A 17,133-nucleotide genomic window follows, 5' to 3' on the forward strand; every position below is an offset into this window, starting at 1 on the left:
CATACTCAACATAGTTTCATCTTCTAATTGCACATCGGTCCATCCTATCTTATCTCGTCGATAGAGTCGACTGGATTGCATCAAAATGACCAACTCCAACTCACTCCGACACAAACGATCTCAAGCCAAGGGATTGATATCCATTCCCTTCCCGACCTCATCCTCCACATTCATGTTTGATAACACCCAACAAGATCAGGAAGCTCGTCCTAGGTTCAGTGGGGAAAGTCTGACTCCTAATGATGGGTATTCGGGATTGGTAAGTCCACTCGACCACTCAACCGTCCAATTGTTTGTGCTCTTTGCCACTGAACCCATACTGGATCTATATCAGAGAGGCTACCAAATAATACATACCGCAGTTCACCTCAGGAATGTTCCCCAATTGCGTGCCCACCCCCTCTCCAACCTTATCTTCCTTCCCTTCTCCACCGAAATCTCCACCAGTCCATGGTCATGAGCCCCTCAAATCCGCTCATCTCGTGCCACCGTCTTCATACCCCAACAATAACTTCAGTACACCCCAACGACGTCGTCGATCATCTATCATCCATACCACCGCCTCCTCCGTCTCGCCTAAGAAGCTCAAATCCGTAGGAGTCGATAATGGTGTGGAAAGGGCTCTGGAGGGTGTAATGCGTAATCTGAGAGTTACAATCACACCCAAGAAACATAGTTATAACGGTAGTGGGAAACTGCAATCTAGATGGTCTTCATCCACTGAAGGATCTTCGATCGATACTCATGAGAATAACGAGGATGAAGGGGGATTGTTCAAACCTAGAAAATCCAATGAGACTAGTAGGTCGAAAGTGACTATCAAATCTACGAAATCTACGAAATCCAAAAAGGATAAAGGTAGGAAGTCCGAAGATACCGATAGAGATAGGATGGATTTGGACATACCTTTCCCCACGAAAGGTGTGCCGGAAGTACCACCCGTACCATCTCAGATCATTATACCAACGACTCCAGGGAGAAGTAGGAGGATGATGAATGGTCTGGTAAAGAGGTTAGGTCTGACACCAAAGAAGAACAAACAATCTATGTAAGTACTAATCTTTCTATCAAACATGATAAGAAAGAAGCGATGAAGCTGAACCCATAACTATTCCTTGGAAATATAGACCACCTACATCCATACCTCCAATGCCTGAGTTCCACAACCCATTACCATCCCCTCTGCTACTCCCACTTTCACTTCCACTTCCACCCTCAATCGAAGATCCCGAACGTACCATCCCTCGAAAATCATCTTTTGGCACTATCCGATCGGCTCTAACAAAGAAATCGTCCAATACGACACTACGATCTATGAGATCAGCTGCTCATCCTACTCATCCATTTGCAAATATCGATAATTGTACACCTCCTTTACCTCTTCCAGCAGGATTACCTCGACCAAGTCATCACGATGATCTTCCCGATTTTTTTCCCTCAACTCCCAAAGGCGGTAGGAGAACACCCAAATCATCTATCGGTCAACCTAAATTACAACCCAACCAAAATCTCTCCCCATCTCATTTCCTCAAGGAATTACCTAGGAGAGCACCCGAAACTCCTAAACGAGATGGGTTTGATATTCCCCGTGGACAAGACGGTGAACAGGATGGGGTGATTAGATTTGAACAAGAGCATTTAGGTGATATAATCATGTCTCCTGCTTCTTCTCGAGATATTGACAATCCACCTGATTTAGAAAAAGAGGTGGTTGTTGAAGATTCACTTGATTTCGATAAATCTCAAGAAATCTTCACACCTATTTCCAAACCCCAACCTAATGCCAGACCGACACAGGCTCAAATTGTCATTCAACAGACGTTGAATTCATTGACCAAAACACAATCTGAAATGCTCTCATCGCCATTCCAACCAAGTGGTATTTCAACGCCTACCAGTCTCGCTTTATCCCAGCCACAGAACCCAGGTGGAAAAGGAAGACCGAATGGTTTAGGGTTGAATATCGGTCTGACCAAGAACAAGTCACATATACAATTAGGCTCACCACTCAATCTCACGAATATCCCTTTGAACAGTATGGGCACAGCCAAATTGAGAAGTAAGAAATCTACCGAAGGTTTAGGTTTAAAATCGGGTGGACCATTATCAATGAAGAATGTCAACTCTATGGGCCTACCCGCTCCTGCTCCAGCTTCTTCTAATGAGAACAAGATATACTCGAGGATGTCAAGGAAAGATCCATTGGGAATAATGAAACGTTTCAAACCGTCTATGAAACCATCCGACATATCTGATGATATGCCATATAGAGGTGGAGCAGGTGATGGATGGTCTACTCCTATTCCTTTCCCCGAACCGAGACCTTCCGGGGAGAGAGAAAGGAAGTTGAATCTAGGTACTGTAGAAAGTTATTTCGATCCGAATCTGGGTACTTTCGGTACACCCAGATCCATATACCCAGTCAAAAGAGGGGAAATACCGGATTTCACAGTTCCTCCACCACCCGATTCCAATCATTCTTCTTATACCACCCAGAATGCAGATGATATGGAAATGGAGATGGAAATGGAGAATACAAATTGTAGATTTGAAGATGCAGATCAACAGCAAGGTCAGAGTCCAGAATATTATTTTCAATTAGAAAGACCTTCTCAAGATGATATCGATATCGGTGATGACGTCAACGATGGGAATGACGATGGAAAATATGGTTTAGGTAGAGGATATGGACAGGACAACAGGATCAAAAAATCAAGTGATCATACGATACATACCATCCATACCATGACTACTGGTGAAGGGGTTGAGGAATGGGAGTTGGAGAGGTATCTGAGAGATTTAGAGAGGGAAGAGGAAAGTAGGGTATCATCGAGAAGAGGTGAGGTGGTTTAGAAGAGGATTGAATGTGAATGAACCTGAATGGCTACATCAACATATTGGGAAGGTATTTTCGAGCGATGATGAGAGGAATTTCTTTTTTTCTCGGCTTTGGTTATACTGAGGATGAAATGGGTAAACATGCGTCAAGTTGATAATGAATGCTTGGACTGGTCTTGAATTACAACCAAACTCTGTACCATAAAACAACTATACTTACTACCTTTGACCAATGAACTGTACATATATACAAGCATCAGACTTAAACCTATAGATGCCTCGTATGAGCACTGTATGATAATGATTATGCATACCTACCTCTTCCTTAATAACGTTAAAGATCCAAAACTCCCAATCGCAGATATGCAGCCACAAGCATCCCATCGACAACAACCGTCAAAAACAGATCGTCGATCGTGCCTGTGACGTACCTGCAGTCACACCCCGCATTCCTCCTGACACAACTATCATCCGCTGACCAAGCTCACAATCACTAAGAGTAAGAGATACATCATCTATTGGATACTCGAGTAGGGGATAATTTCGATCGATGGCGAGTTATAAGTTATGAATTGCTGGAATCCAATGGTACGTTATCTACGTGGACAGTGGTGTCATGGTATCCTGTCAGGTATAACATAAAAGCGATGAGTTTGCGTTTGCTTTTCTGGAATTGTTCTTCCTTTTTACGGTCTATACAAATCGAATAGCTTAAATGTCATTTACCCGTACATTACCCAAATCACTTAAAACGCTCCCTCCAGCAATAGCCAAAACACCTTCTACAGTATTTATCAGGATGTCCTCCACTTCAACAGAATCAATACCCACTTTCGGATTCAAAGAAAGACAACCTTCAGCCGAAGAACAAGCTTTGGTCGACGACGTCTTGCAACTCTATCAGCTTAATCCTATCTCATCGGCTTATGCTAGATATGATACGAACGCTCAGTTTCATGATCCCATTGGATTAGCCAAGGGTTTAGACTCTATTGTAAGTGCCTGCGAACTGTACCGTAGCGGGATATCGCTTACCTGTTTTATTGGCCTGTTACTTACATGTTCGTAGAAAGCTCAATTCAATGGAATGCCAAAGATCTTCTCGTCGTCGGAAACTAAAGGATTGAAATTCCTTGATAACCCAGAAGTAGTGAGTGATCATCTCATCTCATCTAATCTACCACTCACTTAAATTAAGAATTACCATCTGCGAAATCGAACATTGACAGATGTTAATTTCAATTCTCCATAGAAATCCCCCTCAGTTCAAATTTCTCTATCTCAATTATACAAGATGAAGCCCGCTGGTGAGAAGTTGGTCGATTCATTGGTTACTTTCCATGTTGATCCTTCTTCGAACTTGATTTTGAGGTGAGTTCAAATTTCATCATCGATCAATACATCCTTCCATCCTTCCTTCCTGCCATTGGTCCTCATCTCATGAATGATATAATATATCATATGTGACTTACGCTGATACTGTACACTCTTCAGACACGACGAAGAATGGGATGCCAAGCCCAACACAACCGGAGAAGATGGTTTCTTCGGGAAGATAAACGAGTTGAGAAAGAAGTTTACCGCATCGGCTGTCCAGGCTGGTGTAGATACTACCCCCAAAGATCACTAATAAGTAATTGCCATTAGGTCTTACTCGTAATCTTAGCAGAGTAGGTATTGTAGATCCGATAAATAGTAAAGGAAAGTTTATGTCAGATGTCATGTATGAAATATTATCTATAATCTTTGAATTTCTCCAGCTTCAGTCTCAGTCGGTAATGTACTGTACCGCGACATGAGATTTGAAGTCACTGTAGAGTTGGCGTCAACCTGCTTGCATAATCTACACGTATTGCATGTTAATTTATATCTACAATCGTCTGTTTCATACTTCAGATCTGGAATACTCCCTCTCGTCATTGGCCGTATACTCTGTATTTCGGTTTTACGATGACTACTTATCTGACCAAGTGGGTTTTCTCTTCTCGGCGAACGCAGCCATACCTAATTCATCAAACATCATATCAGCTGATCAACAATTCCAATGCACTCAGCTTATCAGCTGACTCACCCTCTTTCTGATCTTGAGTAGCGAACAGCTGTTGGAAGAGTCTTCTTTCGAGTCTTAGTCCCTGTTCAAGAGGGAGATCGAGAGCTATCGCATAAAAGAGATCATAAGTCAGCACTGTAGTCTGAGCTAACAATCTTTCTTTATTGCACAGTAGTGAACAAAAGGTTGATCTGCAGCCCAGCACTTCACTCACAAGCATTGACAGCCTCTTTGCCAGCTTGCACAGCAACCTTCCCGAACCCAGCGATAGTCTCCGCAACTTTAACAGCCTCTTCCACTACACTCTGACCCTCCTCCGTCACTCTACTTACCAGACCCCATCGTTCAGCAGTGAGTCCATCTATCTTTCGTCCGGTCAATACCATATCCATCGCTCGGGTCTTACCGACTAGGGAAGTCAATCGCTGTGACCCTCCCATACCTGGTATGATACCGAGTGTGATTTCAGGTTGACCGAATGTCGCTTTGGGTGTGGCTATGAGGATGTCACATAACATTGCGAGTTCACATCCTCCACCGAGCTACGATCGCAAACATAGAAAGCATGATCCCAGATCAGCTTAGCGTAGCTCTTTCAGTGAGATGGGCTTGACTCACAGCATAGCCCGCTACTGCTCCTACGATTGGCTTTCGGATAGAAGCGATTTTGTTCCATGAACCAAGGAAATTGGTCGTATAAGCTTCGGCGACTATTCAGATGGCCACGTAAGACATGTATCAGTGAATTCCCTTACATCTCATGCTGACGGACGACACTATGGACAGGGAGTACACCATCATGATCTGTCCGAAGAACCTACTCACATTCTTTATCCTTCATCTCCTTGATATCCGCCCCAGCCGCGAAAACCTTTTCTCCACCCGTAATTACAATTGCCCTTACCGTATCGTCCGCTTCTGCTTTTTCCAACTCGGCATTAAGAGCCTGGAATAACGGTGTGGACAGCGCGTTGAGTGCCTTGGGTCGATTGAGCGTGAGGATGGATACTTTGTTGGAAGGTGATCTGGAGGGTATGACGAGTTGGTCTGCTGAGGATGACATTGCTCTGAGTTGGAGTTGGAGTATGGGCAGTGTTGATGGTCTGAGGATCGTGCGGGTGAGCATGATGATAACGATATCGTATGCTCTTGTTATATGGTAGCTTGAGATGGTGTCTGATGGGGATGGGAATGTCAAATGTCAACTGTCTACGTCAACTAGTACTGGCTGTATATCCATGGACATGCTCCGTGCACCATATGACCGGTAATCGAAATAGACCGGAGTGAATGGGGAGATCGCCACGTGACGATCAACTTGGTCCGGTGGGAGAGAAAACGCCGATAATTGATTCCGCTGGCTGCAGCACATGGCACATGGTCGACAGATGTTTCTCTTCTCGTCTCTGATCTCTGATGATAACTCGAGTCTAGAGAACAATGAAGCAGATATCAATCAAATACTGAAAATTATCAATCATCATACTTTGTCGTCACAAGACACATCATAGAGATAAAGTACTGTAGAGCAGCAACACAGCACCAGGCATAACACGACTCTCCTCTACAAGCTCAAGCCAAAAGCAGACCGAAAAAAAACGTTCTCCGTCACGACAACAAGCGAAAAAAAGAAGACTTGCCTCCATCTTGCCACAACCTTCTAAATTCTATACCTTACCGACCTATAGATCAGTCAAGATGCCTAGGTTCTACCAGAACAAATATCCAGAGGTCAGTCAGCTCTATTTTTGTTGTGAAGCAATGGTGTGTCGAGCTGACGATGTTGACTTGTATTCGCTATTCTCTCATATCATCTATGTTACCATGTTCGACACAAACAAATGTATCATACAATAGGTTGACCAGTTGGTCATGGTCCAAGTACAGTCCATCGAAGATATGGGAGCGTATGTGAAATTGGTGAGTTCTTCACATGGGTTCACCCATGTCAGCGACGATCAGCTAAATATCGTTATAACATGTTGTAGCTCGAATACGATAACATCGAAGGAATGATCTTGCTTTCCGAATTATCTCGAAGACGTATTAGGTCCGTGCAGAAATTGATCAGAGTAGGGAGGAACGAAGTGGTAGTAGTGATGAGGGTGGATCCTGATAAGGGTGGGTTATGGCGCATTTACTCATTATATCACAACCAGAGCTGAATTCATCTTCAACGGTACTTTTCTTCCTAACCTCTCCCACGTCCACTACGTCCTCATGTAAAATTCTCAACTAATCTGTATTCCCCACCCTTCCACCTCCACAGGTTATATCGATTTGTCCAAACGAAGAGTATCAGCCGAAGAAGTAGTGAAATGTGAAGAACAATACGAAAAGGGGAAAGCGGTCGATTCAATCTTAACTCAAGTAGCCAAGAAGAGGGGTGTTTCACCAGAATCATTGTATGAGAAGATAGCTTGGCCATTGCATAAACAATATGGACATTCCTACGAGGCTTTCAAAGCTTCTATCAGGTGAGTTTCAGTCTCAGATGTCAGACTGTACATTGTGTTGTACATCATTCTCCTCCTTTCCTCTGGCATACACCAAACTCACTCTGATACTATTCTTTCATGAGCTACATCGATGCTGTAATCATATATAGGTACAATGGTTGTTGTGCTAATCTCTTCGCGTAATCATCTAGCGAACCCGAAGCGATCTTCAGCTCACTCTCCCTCGACCCCGAAACCCTCGCCGACCTCCGATCAGCCATCGCCAGGAGGTTAACACCCAAACCCGTCAAAGTCAGAGCCGATATAGAAGTGAAATGTTTTTCGTATAACGGTATCGACGCTATCAAACGTGCCCTATCCGCCGGTGAGGCCCTTTCGACCGAAGAGATCCCAATCAAGGTTAGACTGGTCGCTCCTCCTTTGTATGTCATGTCGACCACTTCGACGGATAAGTCAGGTGCGATCGAGTTGATGGAGAAGGCCGTGGAGACGATCGGAGAGAGTATCACGAAAGAAAAGGGAGATATGACTATCAAGATGAAGGTGAGTAAATCAGAGCTTGACTCTTCCGCATTCATCTCCATCATCTCTATGTTTTACTGTTTCACACATTCTTCATCGATGGTGGTCTGCGTTCCACATACCATACCTCGATTTGATTTTTGGCTTTTGTCCCCTTTTTTTGGAATCGATGCGCTGACACCCCCCACTCCCGTATCACAGCCCAAGGTCGTATCAGAAACCGAAGACGCAGAACTCAAAGCCCTCATGGAACAATTCGAAGCTGCCAATATGGATGTTGCAGGTGATGATGATTCAGATGAAGATGATGAGTAGACAGTATCTGAAGGCAGAAGAGAAGAGGAACAGAAAATCAGGACATATTGGATTATAGTAGTTTTTTTGTCCCCTTTGTGCATAGAACATGTTTTTCAATGATGCATCATCATGATACTCTATAGACTCGTCAGTTGCATAGCTCGTCGATCATGAGAAAAGTATAACTTACAGATATGCCCATTGTTGCGAAACTGCCAAGAAATTGGGTTACCCAAGAAAAAAAAAAAAAAAAAACTTTGGAGAAGCAGGGAATTGAACCCGGTACCTCGTCAATTCGACTTGTCGTAAGATGCTAATGACGCGCTCTGCCAAATGAGCTACATCCCCATTTGATGTTTTGCTTTAGTTTTGAACATATATATATCGTTTCTAACCATGACACCTAAGAATAATCTTGATCGCTCTTCCGCCTCTTCTGTTGTATTACGTTCCAATCGAGTATTCCTGTATACCTCAGAGGCATCCGACAGACTGAATGTATACTCGCTCATTCTCACAAATATGACTCTTTCATGTATGTTCATTCAACATTTACCAACATTTACCAAGATATCAAAACGTTACTAAATTCCTACAAGTCCAATCTACCATCGTATCCCATCTACTGTAGTCAATCCTTACCAGAACACCCAAACCAGACCTTGCCTTACAACCCTTATCTGGATAGCTATGCGTCTACTGTCATTCCTACATTCATCCACTTACACTTCAATCACACCACATACCACACCATTCATCATAATCTCCAAACTACCCTCATATTCCTTTTCCGCCCATTGATCGATGGACGTTAACCATTTCGAAGCTGGCATTTCGGGTCCTAACCGAGATGCGGTCCCAGGTACCATCTGATTCAAATCTGTACAAAATCACTTTTGGTTAATTTCTCATAGACAACGGTTGAATCACGAATCACGATGTCACTCACCTATAGCTGTCCAATGGATCTGTAACTTCTCACCAACATCCATCCTCAACGTCAAATTCAAATCTTGTACATGTTCATCGACCGACGTGGCAACTTTGATATGATGTCTCATTTTCGGTATCGGAGGTGGTAAGTCGAATGACCATCTCAAGACGGAAGCTTCAAATGCTAATGTAGGCCAAACTAATCCTTTCTATAAGTGCCAAACAAACAGGTCAGCTCCCGCTGCAGGCGCACATCAACCGAAAGAACATCACATAACAGGGTTGAGAACTCACAAAGACAAACCTCAATTTCAGTACCCTCGTAGCATATTCCCAAGATACCTCCTGAGTGTAAAATCCCATACTTGGCCATTCAAATTGTTCATCCTCTCTTGAAACTTCCAAAGGGAATTTATACGTATCTAAAAAGCTAGATATGGGATATACAGTATCCCAATCGGAATCGTAATCCGTTAATTGAGTATTGATCACTTCCGAGCCGTTTTTACCGAATCGAGTATGGATCGAGTCGACTATGTTGGAAGTGGGTCCTCGATCCATGAATGCTATATGACCTGTATGTTCTCCGGAAGTGTGCTATCCGTATCGAGTCGTCATAAGTCACGAAGACCATACTAGAACTGCTGAGATGACAAAGATTGAAACTCACATTGTATAGATATTGCACACCTACTCTCTTAGGGTGCATATCATCATAGGGCCAATACCAAGGACCTGCCAGAGCGGTCAAAACTCCCGCTAAGAACAATAACACGCCCAGGACGACCTTCGGTTGCGACGATCTAGGTGCACGATGAAAGAGAGGTATGAAAGTCGGGAAGAAGATGAAGCCTGATACAGAGGCAATGGTAGCTATGATGGATTCTGCTGGAGCGTCCTGTAGGATAGAAACGGTACATTAGCATTGCCTCGAAGACCAAGCAAGTTGAATTTGGAATGATCGAAGCACTCACTTTGCCCATCCTTCCTGCTAACGGCGTAAAGATATCCAGCGTCTATCTCAGCCAAAGTAGAATCATCAGCCATCTTCGTCTCTTGGTGCTTTCACTCGGAAGCCATCGCACATACCGTGGTAACAGCCTCAACAGCTAAAGTAGTACAGCCAACGAGAGGTATCAGATACGTCGTTTTGATCTTCATCCCTTCTACATTCCTTGCTCCAATCAATCTAGTGGATTCATCCAACAACCCGCCAGCCAGAAGTAATGCAGCGAGGAAAGAGAACAAATAGGCCGATCTGACCTTCAGAGATTGTAGGACCATCATGAGTGTGATAGCGAACAGGGTTTGACAGGTATAATGCGCAGATTCCAATTTGGTTCGGTCGACCGGCGAAAGTAACTTGGAAAGTAAAAGCTGAACTGAGAAATGTCCGATAAATCCTGCTGGGAGATACACGAGTAATGGGAGATGTTCATGTCGGAACCTAACAATGTGATCGTTCCGTTCAGCTGGAAATGCCTGTAGTAGTAGAGTGAGGGGAAACTCTCGCTAAACATACCATAGTTGACCTTTACCAGCTAAGACCAACACTGCTGCAAGGAAATTGGCACTCAACGCGCCACCAACAAGGCCCAGCGGAGTACCTATTAAAGCTACCAAGAACGCTTTCCATCTCTTCTTGCTCAATTGTCGGACCGACAAAGCGCCAGCGATAACAGCTAAAGAGGTGTATACGCTTTTCGCAGCATCCACAGGCCAATGAACAAATATCAGATCGAATAAGGAGAAATAGACCATATCAGGTGGAGAGAACTCTTCAACTTGGAGTAGAGGTGATTCAGGTGAGGTCAAGTGATCAAGGATGGCGATCATGTTGTTGGCGAAATGTTGGGCGGAGCCAGGTTCGATGTACTTGATTGAATCTCTGTCAAATTTGTGCTTCGTCAGTCTTTTTATAGATCCGTATGTACGAGGTTGGGCAGAACTCACTTTTTCGTATGGTAGAAATAACTATGTCCAACAGTCGCCATCTAGAAGATAATGACGTGAAAAAACCTGTCAGCTTGTATACCTGAGCCCTTAGAAGGAAAGCGTAGCTGACTCACATCCAAGCCTGATACTCCGAGGTATTTCTCAAATTGCACAAAATCCGTACTACCAATGATAAATCAGATAGGTCCAAAAATCACCAGATCCACGCTTTTGTCAGATGACTTACTCGGACATGATGATGCCAGATGAGAACACATCAGCAGCAATCACAGTCCCTCTAGGGCTACGATGTACTATCGTCAGCTAAGCCATAGCAAATCTACTATTAACATCGAAGCTCACTGAGGGGAGTGAGAATAAGCCTCTATCATCTCTTTACTGGTCGCTTGGAACAACAATGCACCTCCCGTACTTCCGGCAGCTAATATGGAGATCAGCTACCTTTTCATGCAACTTACACGAGGATTCTAGCTCACCTTCAAGGTTGATCATGGCCCGAACCCTTTCCACCCATGGTCAGCTGATTCACGTATTCACACGATTCCAACGTCGGTACTCACTGATGTCGCGTTGGGTGTTGGTTAGAATAAAGGTGAGAACCATCCTGTAGTGTTTCTACTATATCAGCGGAGAATTTCTATACTGGCAAACCCACCTTCACCGCCGTTCCACACTACGTCAGAGGAATCAGCTATTCTCCTCATATGCGGACAGTAGTGGAAGGACAAGCTGACTTACTGAATATAAGAGAACCGTCAAATGGTCTATTCCTTTCTACCACAACTCTAGCCAGGTCCAACATGACTCCAACTCCCATGCCATCGCTATGATTTCGCCCATATCAGTGCCAGATCATATGTCGAGCATGATTGATTTGAGAAGCTCGTCAAACGTGATAAGCAGTCCAGACTTACTCGGCAGCACCAGGAGAAGGTAAAGTGGAATCCATATGAGCCCCTAACAGAATTGCATCTTTCTCTGGTCGTTTCGCTGTCTCATTGTAAGAAGGTGGATACTTGGCTGATATTTTGAGAATTATGTTGGTGATCCCATTATAGGCTTTGAGCACTTCATGATCTAAAATGTCAAATCTGAATCATTCAGAGCAATGAATTAGCTTCAATCACCGAATCGATCAACAAAGCGGATACGGATAGCTGCGAATGAAGGGTCGAGGAATAACACTCACGAATGGAATCCGGAACCTTGCTGAACCCACCACTCGCAATTCAATGCTTCACCTTCCTCACATCTACTAACGATCTTCCGAACTTCCCCCAGAACGTATTCTTCACCTTTTACAGCTTCAGAAGTACCGACCGTCCTGTATCCTATGGTTTCTAGAGATTCTATGTGCCCTAGGATAAGTTGTTCGGATGGTTGTGGATTTCCATTTGCATCGCTATGAAACCAAGCGATCGTCAACCTCAGTATTTGGTAAAAAAAAAGAGGTCTGAGAAGGAAAGATGACCTACTATGGTTCTAGTCTTTCAGGTAATTTGTAATGTAATTTAGATAGATAAATCGGTAAGACCGTCAAGATCAATAAGAATAATAGATAATTCCATAACGATGTCCTCTCCACTGTAGGTTCCTCTTTCGGCTGGACTTTGACCTGTTTGGCGATGACTGGAGTCAAAATTGGTTCTTGTTCGGTCGTACCATCTGACTCGGTAGACTTCGACTTGGCATTGACGTCGGGGGGATGCCCGTTAGATAAGGGAGTATCAACTGTCATCGGTCTTGATATCCACTCTATCTATTCCAGTTCTTCGGTGGATAGCAGTACAGAGAACGAGATGGAGGGTGGCGACACTGTCCAACAAATGAGATGAGGACGAGGATATATGTACAAGCCTGATGTAAAAGAAAGAAGACGAGTGTATCAGCTGTCCATATCTTTCTTTGGATTTTCAGCGTGATCTCTCGAATACGCTTTAATGTTGACATCATAACAAAATCATAAACCTTATTTTTCCGATAGAAAGAGGTAATCTGAAATAGGTTAAAATCTCCTCGTTATCTCCCCATTCTTCCGCAGTCAAGCTCAGCTCCCGGATCTGGCTACCAAAAGAGGTCTGAGTATGCCATTCATGATATCCAATCCATGTTGTCGTGCTCGTGCATACCGGTCATCTTGCTGAGCCTATATGCGATAGATCGGTCAATTGATATCCTCTTTCCCTCCGCAGAGACAAGTAAGCAGACAGTGTTGCGGCGATCACCGCTTGTCAAGAGCGCTAAGAACCAGCAAGCTAAGGAAAAAAGTTGAAAGACAACGAGCTTTAGGTAGCTCGATCATGACCATCAATCTCCACATTAGCAGGCGATCCTCCTCAGCACCCTCTCATCCTTCGCTATATGCGACTCACTCTTGCCCTCCTGACTCGAAGGTACAACAGAAGAATGGCGCACTTGGCGGAATTATCAAAGGAAGAATTGATAGCCAAGATCGAGTATCTTGAAAATGCAGCTCGGGCTAAGATTTCAGCTATCCCTTCTCAAGATGGTATACCAGCCACTATGCCGATAGCGCCAACAGCATCAGCCTCAGCTTCCACTTCATCAACACCTACACCAGTGCTAGGTGAAAATGGTAAACCCCTTCGAAAGCACGAACGTAAAGTACTCAAGAAATCCGACAAACCCTTCTCCTTCCATTCCCATCCTACCCGACATATCGCCCTGATGATCTCATATTACGGTTGGCCGTATTGCGGACTAGCCCTCCAACCTCCCATAGGCGGTAAACCAGCTGTTGATACTGTCGAATCTGAATTGCTCAAAGCGTTGGAAAAGACTAAACTTATCGAAGAGGGACAAGGGTTAGAAGGATGTGGTTATTCAAGGTGCGGTAGGACTGATAGGGGTGTCAGTGGACATGGACAGGTGGTTAACCTCTGGGTTAGAAGCTTGAGGAAGAGGGATGATGGTGGTGAACAACTGCCTTATGAAGTTAGTTGGAAAGATGCGAGGGATCCAATAGAGGTTAAAGTAAAACCACTGCCAATAGAAGAAATTGCCGATACGGAAACGGATGACAAGAACAAGAAAAAAAAGAACAAGCAGAAAGAAGCATATGACACAGTCAAATCCTCTTCTGGACCCATCTTAGAATTCCCATATCCCAAATTACTAAATTCCGTTCTCCCACCCTCAATCAGAGTCTTAGCATGGTCACCTCTCCATCAAGAATTCGACTCTAGGTTCTCATGTTCTTACAGACATTACAAATATGCTTTCCACCTTCGACCAACTCCTACCACCCCTTTATTGGACTTAGGACTGATGTCGGAAGGTGCCGGGTATCTGATAGGGGAGAATGATCATAGGAATTTCTGTAAATTAGATGGATCAAAACAGATCAAAAATCATAAACGTACAGTCCTCAAAGCGTATTTCGAAACCGATCCTCAAACCAATGGCGATAGGATAATATTCAATTTAGTCGGTACAGCATTCTTATGGCATCAAGTAAGACATATAATTGCTATCTTATTCCTGATAGGAAGTAAATTAGAAAAACCAGAAATAGTAAAAGATTTGTTAGATGTTGAGAAATATCCTTCCAAACCTATTTACACGATGGGAGATCCCTTACCTCTTACATTATATGAATGCGGGTATGAGGAAGGTATACTAGATTGGAGGTTTGGAGGATATGATGGACCTTACAAGTCACTTACCGATCAGAGGAAAGAAGAATTATATGCATGTGCGATGGGAGGTAGAGAGGGATTTGAAAGGCAGCTTTTGGGGGCAAGTCAAGAAGCCGATTTGAGGAGTTGGCAAATTAACGGGTCGTTGAGGAAGTTACAAGAAGTGTATGGCACGCCGGCAAAGAAAGATAAGAAAGATCAGATTACTTATCCTGTAGGTGGAGGAGAGGTGATCATAGGTATGAATTATAAGAAATTGGAGAACAGACCGAGAGGTGAGACGCCAGATGAAGTTAATAGGAAATGGAGGGAGTTGAAAGGAAGAGCAGGTGGGAGAGGTAAGAAGTATGAAGGGATGGATTTGGATTTGGCAGAGGACGGAGGTGATGAGTAGTACATTTACAACTATATACGATTGCTACGTTGGATCATCCATCGTAGAGGGATTGTTGTGTCAGATAAGACACTAGAAATAAGATGTATATCTAAAAAATTTCATCACATGGACATCCACAATACTGCAATCGTAATCTTCCAACGTGTATGGTATATGGGAAATGATACATCTCTAAAATGACCTGATAATTTCGGATATATAGACAATATGATTTATGTTTTGAATAGATGTATTGGTCTCACTCATCTTCTCCAATATCCATTCACTCCTCGCAGAGCTCTCCTCCACGCATCCATCCGAAGTTCATCAACGGATCAAGCTGACTTATCACCTTATCAACATGCGAATCCCACTTATCGACTCCCCATCATTCTCAATCTATCAGGATGTATCCCCGGCGCAGCCCCAGCGGGCGGTTGACTCGCCTGAGTGAACGAAGGTGGTGCCGCGGCTGCGGCTGCAGCCGCTCCTGCGCCAGGTGGACTGGCAAATCCATTAGGACTATTGGATGCAGGTGGTGGTCTGAATGGCATTCCATTAGTTGGTGGTGGTCCACCATAACCGTTCACTCCGGTGGGTGGGAAAGGTGGTGCACCTGCTCCCATACCTGTAGGAGGAGGACGGAAGGGTGGGGGTGTTCCTGAGCCGGCGGAGGGTGCGAAAGGTGGCATATTGCCGTTAGGTGGGAAAGGTGGTCGGAATGGTGGTGCGCCGGTGGATGGTGGGAACGATGGTTGGGATGGTGAAGAGGGAGGGTATCCTATAGGAGGGAAAGGGGTGTTAGCTAGTATGAGCGTTTGAATGTTTATATCAATTACTTGAAAACGATGTAATGACATGTCTGATTCTCGTGGAATATTCATATCCAATCTCCTTCTTTCCATACTTTTCTTCAATCACAGCAATCATGTCTATCCACTCGCTGACTACTACAACTCATCTCACCAGCACTCTTCAAAACCAAGATATACAGATATCCTTGTCCCACACCCATAACCTGACACTCACCCTGTTGCGTAGTCATAGGATTCAAGAACCCCGCGCCCAACCTCATGCTAGGCGCCATCATCATCTGCTGTCTCCCACCTCCCGATTCATGCTGACTGATAATTTGATCGATTATATTCTGAGCTTTATCATGGTTCAATCCAGCGAAATAATCTCGAACGTTGGCTACATGATTTCGTCCGGTGTTGTGCGCTTTACGAGCGTTCATCGAATCGTGTGTTAGATAACTGAATTATTGACACGGTTGAGTCAGCATAGTAGAATGAAGTACTTAAATGCTCGGTTGAGATGACGAGTAAGATGATCATTCCATCTCCATCTCCATCTCCATCTCCATCTCCATCTCTCTCTCCTAGTGCACATCACGAGAGGTTCACTGCACCAGACTACAATCTCCTCTCTTCTCTGCACTGAGGGTCTTGAGCCATTCCAATAAGGTTATTATATGATCACTCACATATCACAATAATCACAATAATATTTACCCATCTTGACTGATGGAATTGTATTCTGTGTTCTACTTGTTTCTCGGATTTGCTTCTACGTCCCTTTCGGTGATTTTGGTTCTGGTAGCTGTATAATTCTGGGTGGTAGGATCGATCCGGATCGTTCTATGTATCAGGGAATGAACGAAACTAGCTTGTTGTGAGATAGTATGATATTGTTTAAGAGGAAAAGCAGTGAAGAGGAATGACTGTTCGATGAACCTCTTCAAACGAGTCTCTGCCAAAATGGATGGATTAGAGAAATCACATGCCTAATCCTTTCTCCTGGTACGCGCGCCTAACGCACTGAATGGTTCATGCTGACTTCCCTCATCCCTCACCAAACCTGGGTACTCGCGTGCGCATAGAAGGATGATATACATGAATACATGAGGTTTCTCGCTAAACGGCTACACATGATACGATTTGTATCTCTATAATACATGGAAAAAGTCACTTGAAGGGTCTTGCATTAAGCATCCACCATGTATGTACAAAAAGTGGGGATAGTCTCTCGTCTTCGTAATCG

General features: G+C 44.0%; 7 protein-coding genes and 1 non-coding gene across 8 annotated transcripts; 4 read left to right on the plus strand and 4 right to left on the minus strand.

Annotated features, from left to right (window-relative positions):
- Positions 1 to 85: 85 nt before the first annotated feature.
- Positions 86 to 2,853, plus strand: I203_103869 (uncharacterized protein; the record flags this gene model as incomplete). The annotated part of the gene is made up of 3 exons (XM_019147335.1): positions 86 to 259; positions 363 to 1,048; positions 1,128 to 2,853. 3 exons carry the CDS (start codon positions 86 to 88, stop codon positions 2,851 to 2,853), a joined length of 2,586 nt encoding a protein of 861 aa, XP_019003000.1.
- Positions 2,854 to 3,637: 784 nt separating this feature from the next.
- Positions 3,638 to 4,468, plus strand: I203_103870 (uncharacterized protein; the record flags this gene model as incomplete). The annotated part of the gene is made up of 4 exons (XM_019147334.1): positions 3,638 to 3,832; positions 3,908 to 3,988; positions 4,091 to 4,209; positions 4,333 to 4,468. 4 exons carry the CDS (start codon positions 3,638 to 3,640, stop codon positions 4,466 to 4,468), a joined length of 531 nt encoding a protein of 176 aa, XP_019002999.1.
- A 324-nt stretch (positions 4,469 to 4,792) lies between these two features.
- On the minus strand, positions 4,793 to 6,014 carry I203_103871 (uncharacterized protein; the record flags this gene model as incomplete). The annotated part of the gene is made up of 5 exons (XM_019147333.1): positions 4,793 to 4,842; positions 4,910 to 4,993; positions 5,103 to 5,430; positions 5,507 to 5,598; positions 5,714 to 6,014. 5 exons carry the CDS (start codon positions 6,012 to 6,014, stop codon positions 4,793 to 4,795), a joined length of 855 nt encoding a protein of 284 aa, XP_019002998.1.
- A 572-nt stretch (positions 6,015 to 6,586) lies between these two features.
- Positions 6,587 to 8,184, plus strand: I203_103872 (uncharacterized protein; the record flags this gene model as incomplete). The annotated part of the gene is made up of 6 exons (XM_019147332.1): positions 6,587 to 6,619; positions 6,746 to 6,808; positions 6,877 to 7,009; positions 7,158 to 7,365; positions 7,539 to 7,890; positions 8,071 to 8,184. The coding sequence occupies 6 exons, from the start codon at positions 6,587 to 6,589 to the stop codon at positions 8,182 to 8,184; spliced, it is 903 nt and encodes a 300-aa protein (XP_019002997.1).
- Positions 8,185 to 8,424: 240 nt separating this feature from the next.
- On the minus strand, positions 8,425 to 8,514 carry I203_103873. Its single transcript has one exon. It is a non-coding gene; the product is annotated as a tRNA-Ala (tRNA).
- A 374-nt stretch (positions 8,515 to 8,888) lies between these two features.
- On the minus strand, positions 8,889 to 12,793 carry I203_103874 (uncharacterized protein; the record flags this gene model as incomplete). The annotated part of the gene is made up of 18 exons (XM_065517411.1): positions 8,889 to 9,046; positions 9,116 to 9,308; positions 9,394 to 9,696; positions 9,770 to 9,997; positions 10,074 to 10,115; positions 10,189 to 10,546; positions 10,622 to 10,987; positions 11,053 to 11,093; positions 11,169 to 11,217; positions 11,282 to 11,338; positions 11,398 to 11,476; positions 11,532 to 11,557; positions 11,616 to 11,670; positions 11,717 to 11,728; positions 11,794 to 11,879; positions 11,970 to 12,146; positions 12,245 to 12,457; positions 12,531 to 12,793. The coding sequence occupies 18 exons, from the start codon at positions 12,791 to 12,793 to the stop codon at positions 8,889 to 8,891; spliced, it is 2,706 nt and encodes a 901-aa protein (XP_065374229.1).
- A 668-nt stretch (positions 12,794 to 13,461) lies between these two features.
- On the plus strand, positions 13,462 to 15,108 carry I203_103875 (tRNA pseudouridine(38-40) synthase; the record flags this gene model as incomplete). The annotated part of the gene is made up of 1 exon (XM_019147330.1): positions 13,462 to 15,108. One exon carries the CDS (start codon positions 13,462 to 13,464, stop codon positions 15,106 to 15,108), a length of 1,647 nt encoding a protein of 548 aa, XP_019002995.1.
- A 356-nt stretch (positions 15,109 to 15,464) lies between these two features.
- Positions 15,465 to 16,608, minus strand: I203_103876 (uncharacterized protein; the record flags this gene model as incomplete). Its single annotated transcript, XM_019147329.2, has 3 exons — positions 15,465 to 15,871; positions 16,120 to 16,346; positions 16,577 to 16,608. The coding sequence occupies 3 exons, from the start codon at positions 16,606 to 16,608 to the stop codon at positions 15,465 to 15,467; spliced, it is 666 nt and encodes a 221-aa protein (XP_019002994.2).
- Between the last annotated feature and the right edge of the window lie 525 nt (positions 16,609 to 17,133).

This window comes from Kwoniella mangroviensis, assembly GCF_000507465.2.
Source record: "Kwoniella mangroviensis CBS 8507 chromosome 1 map unlocalized Ctg01, whole genome shotgun sequence".
Lineage (NCBI taxonomy): Eukaryota > Fungi > Basidiomycota > Tremellomycetes > Tremellales > Cryptococcaceae > Kwoniella > Kwoniella mangrovensis.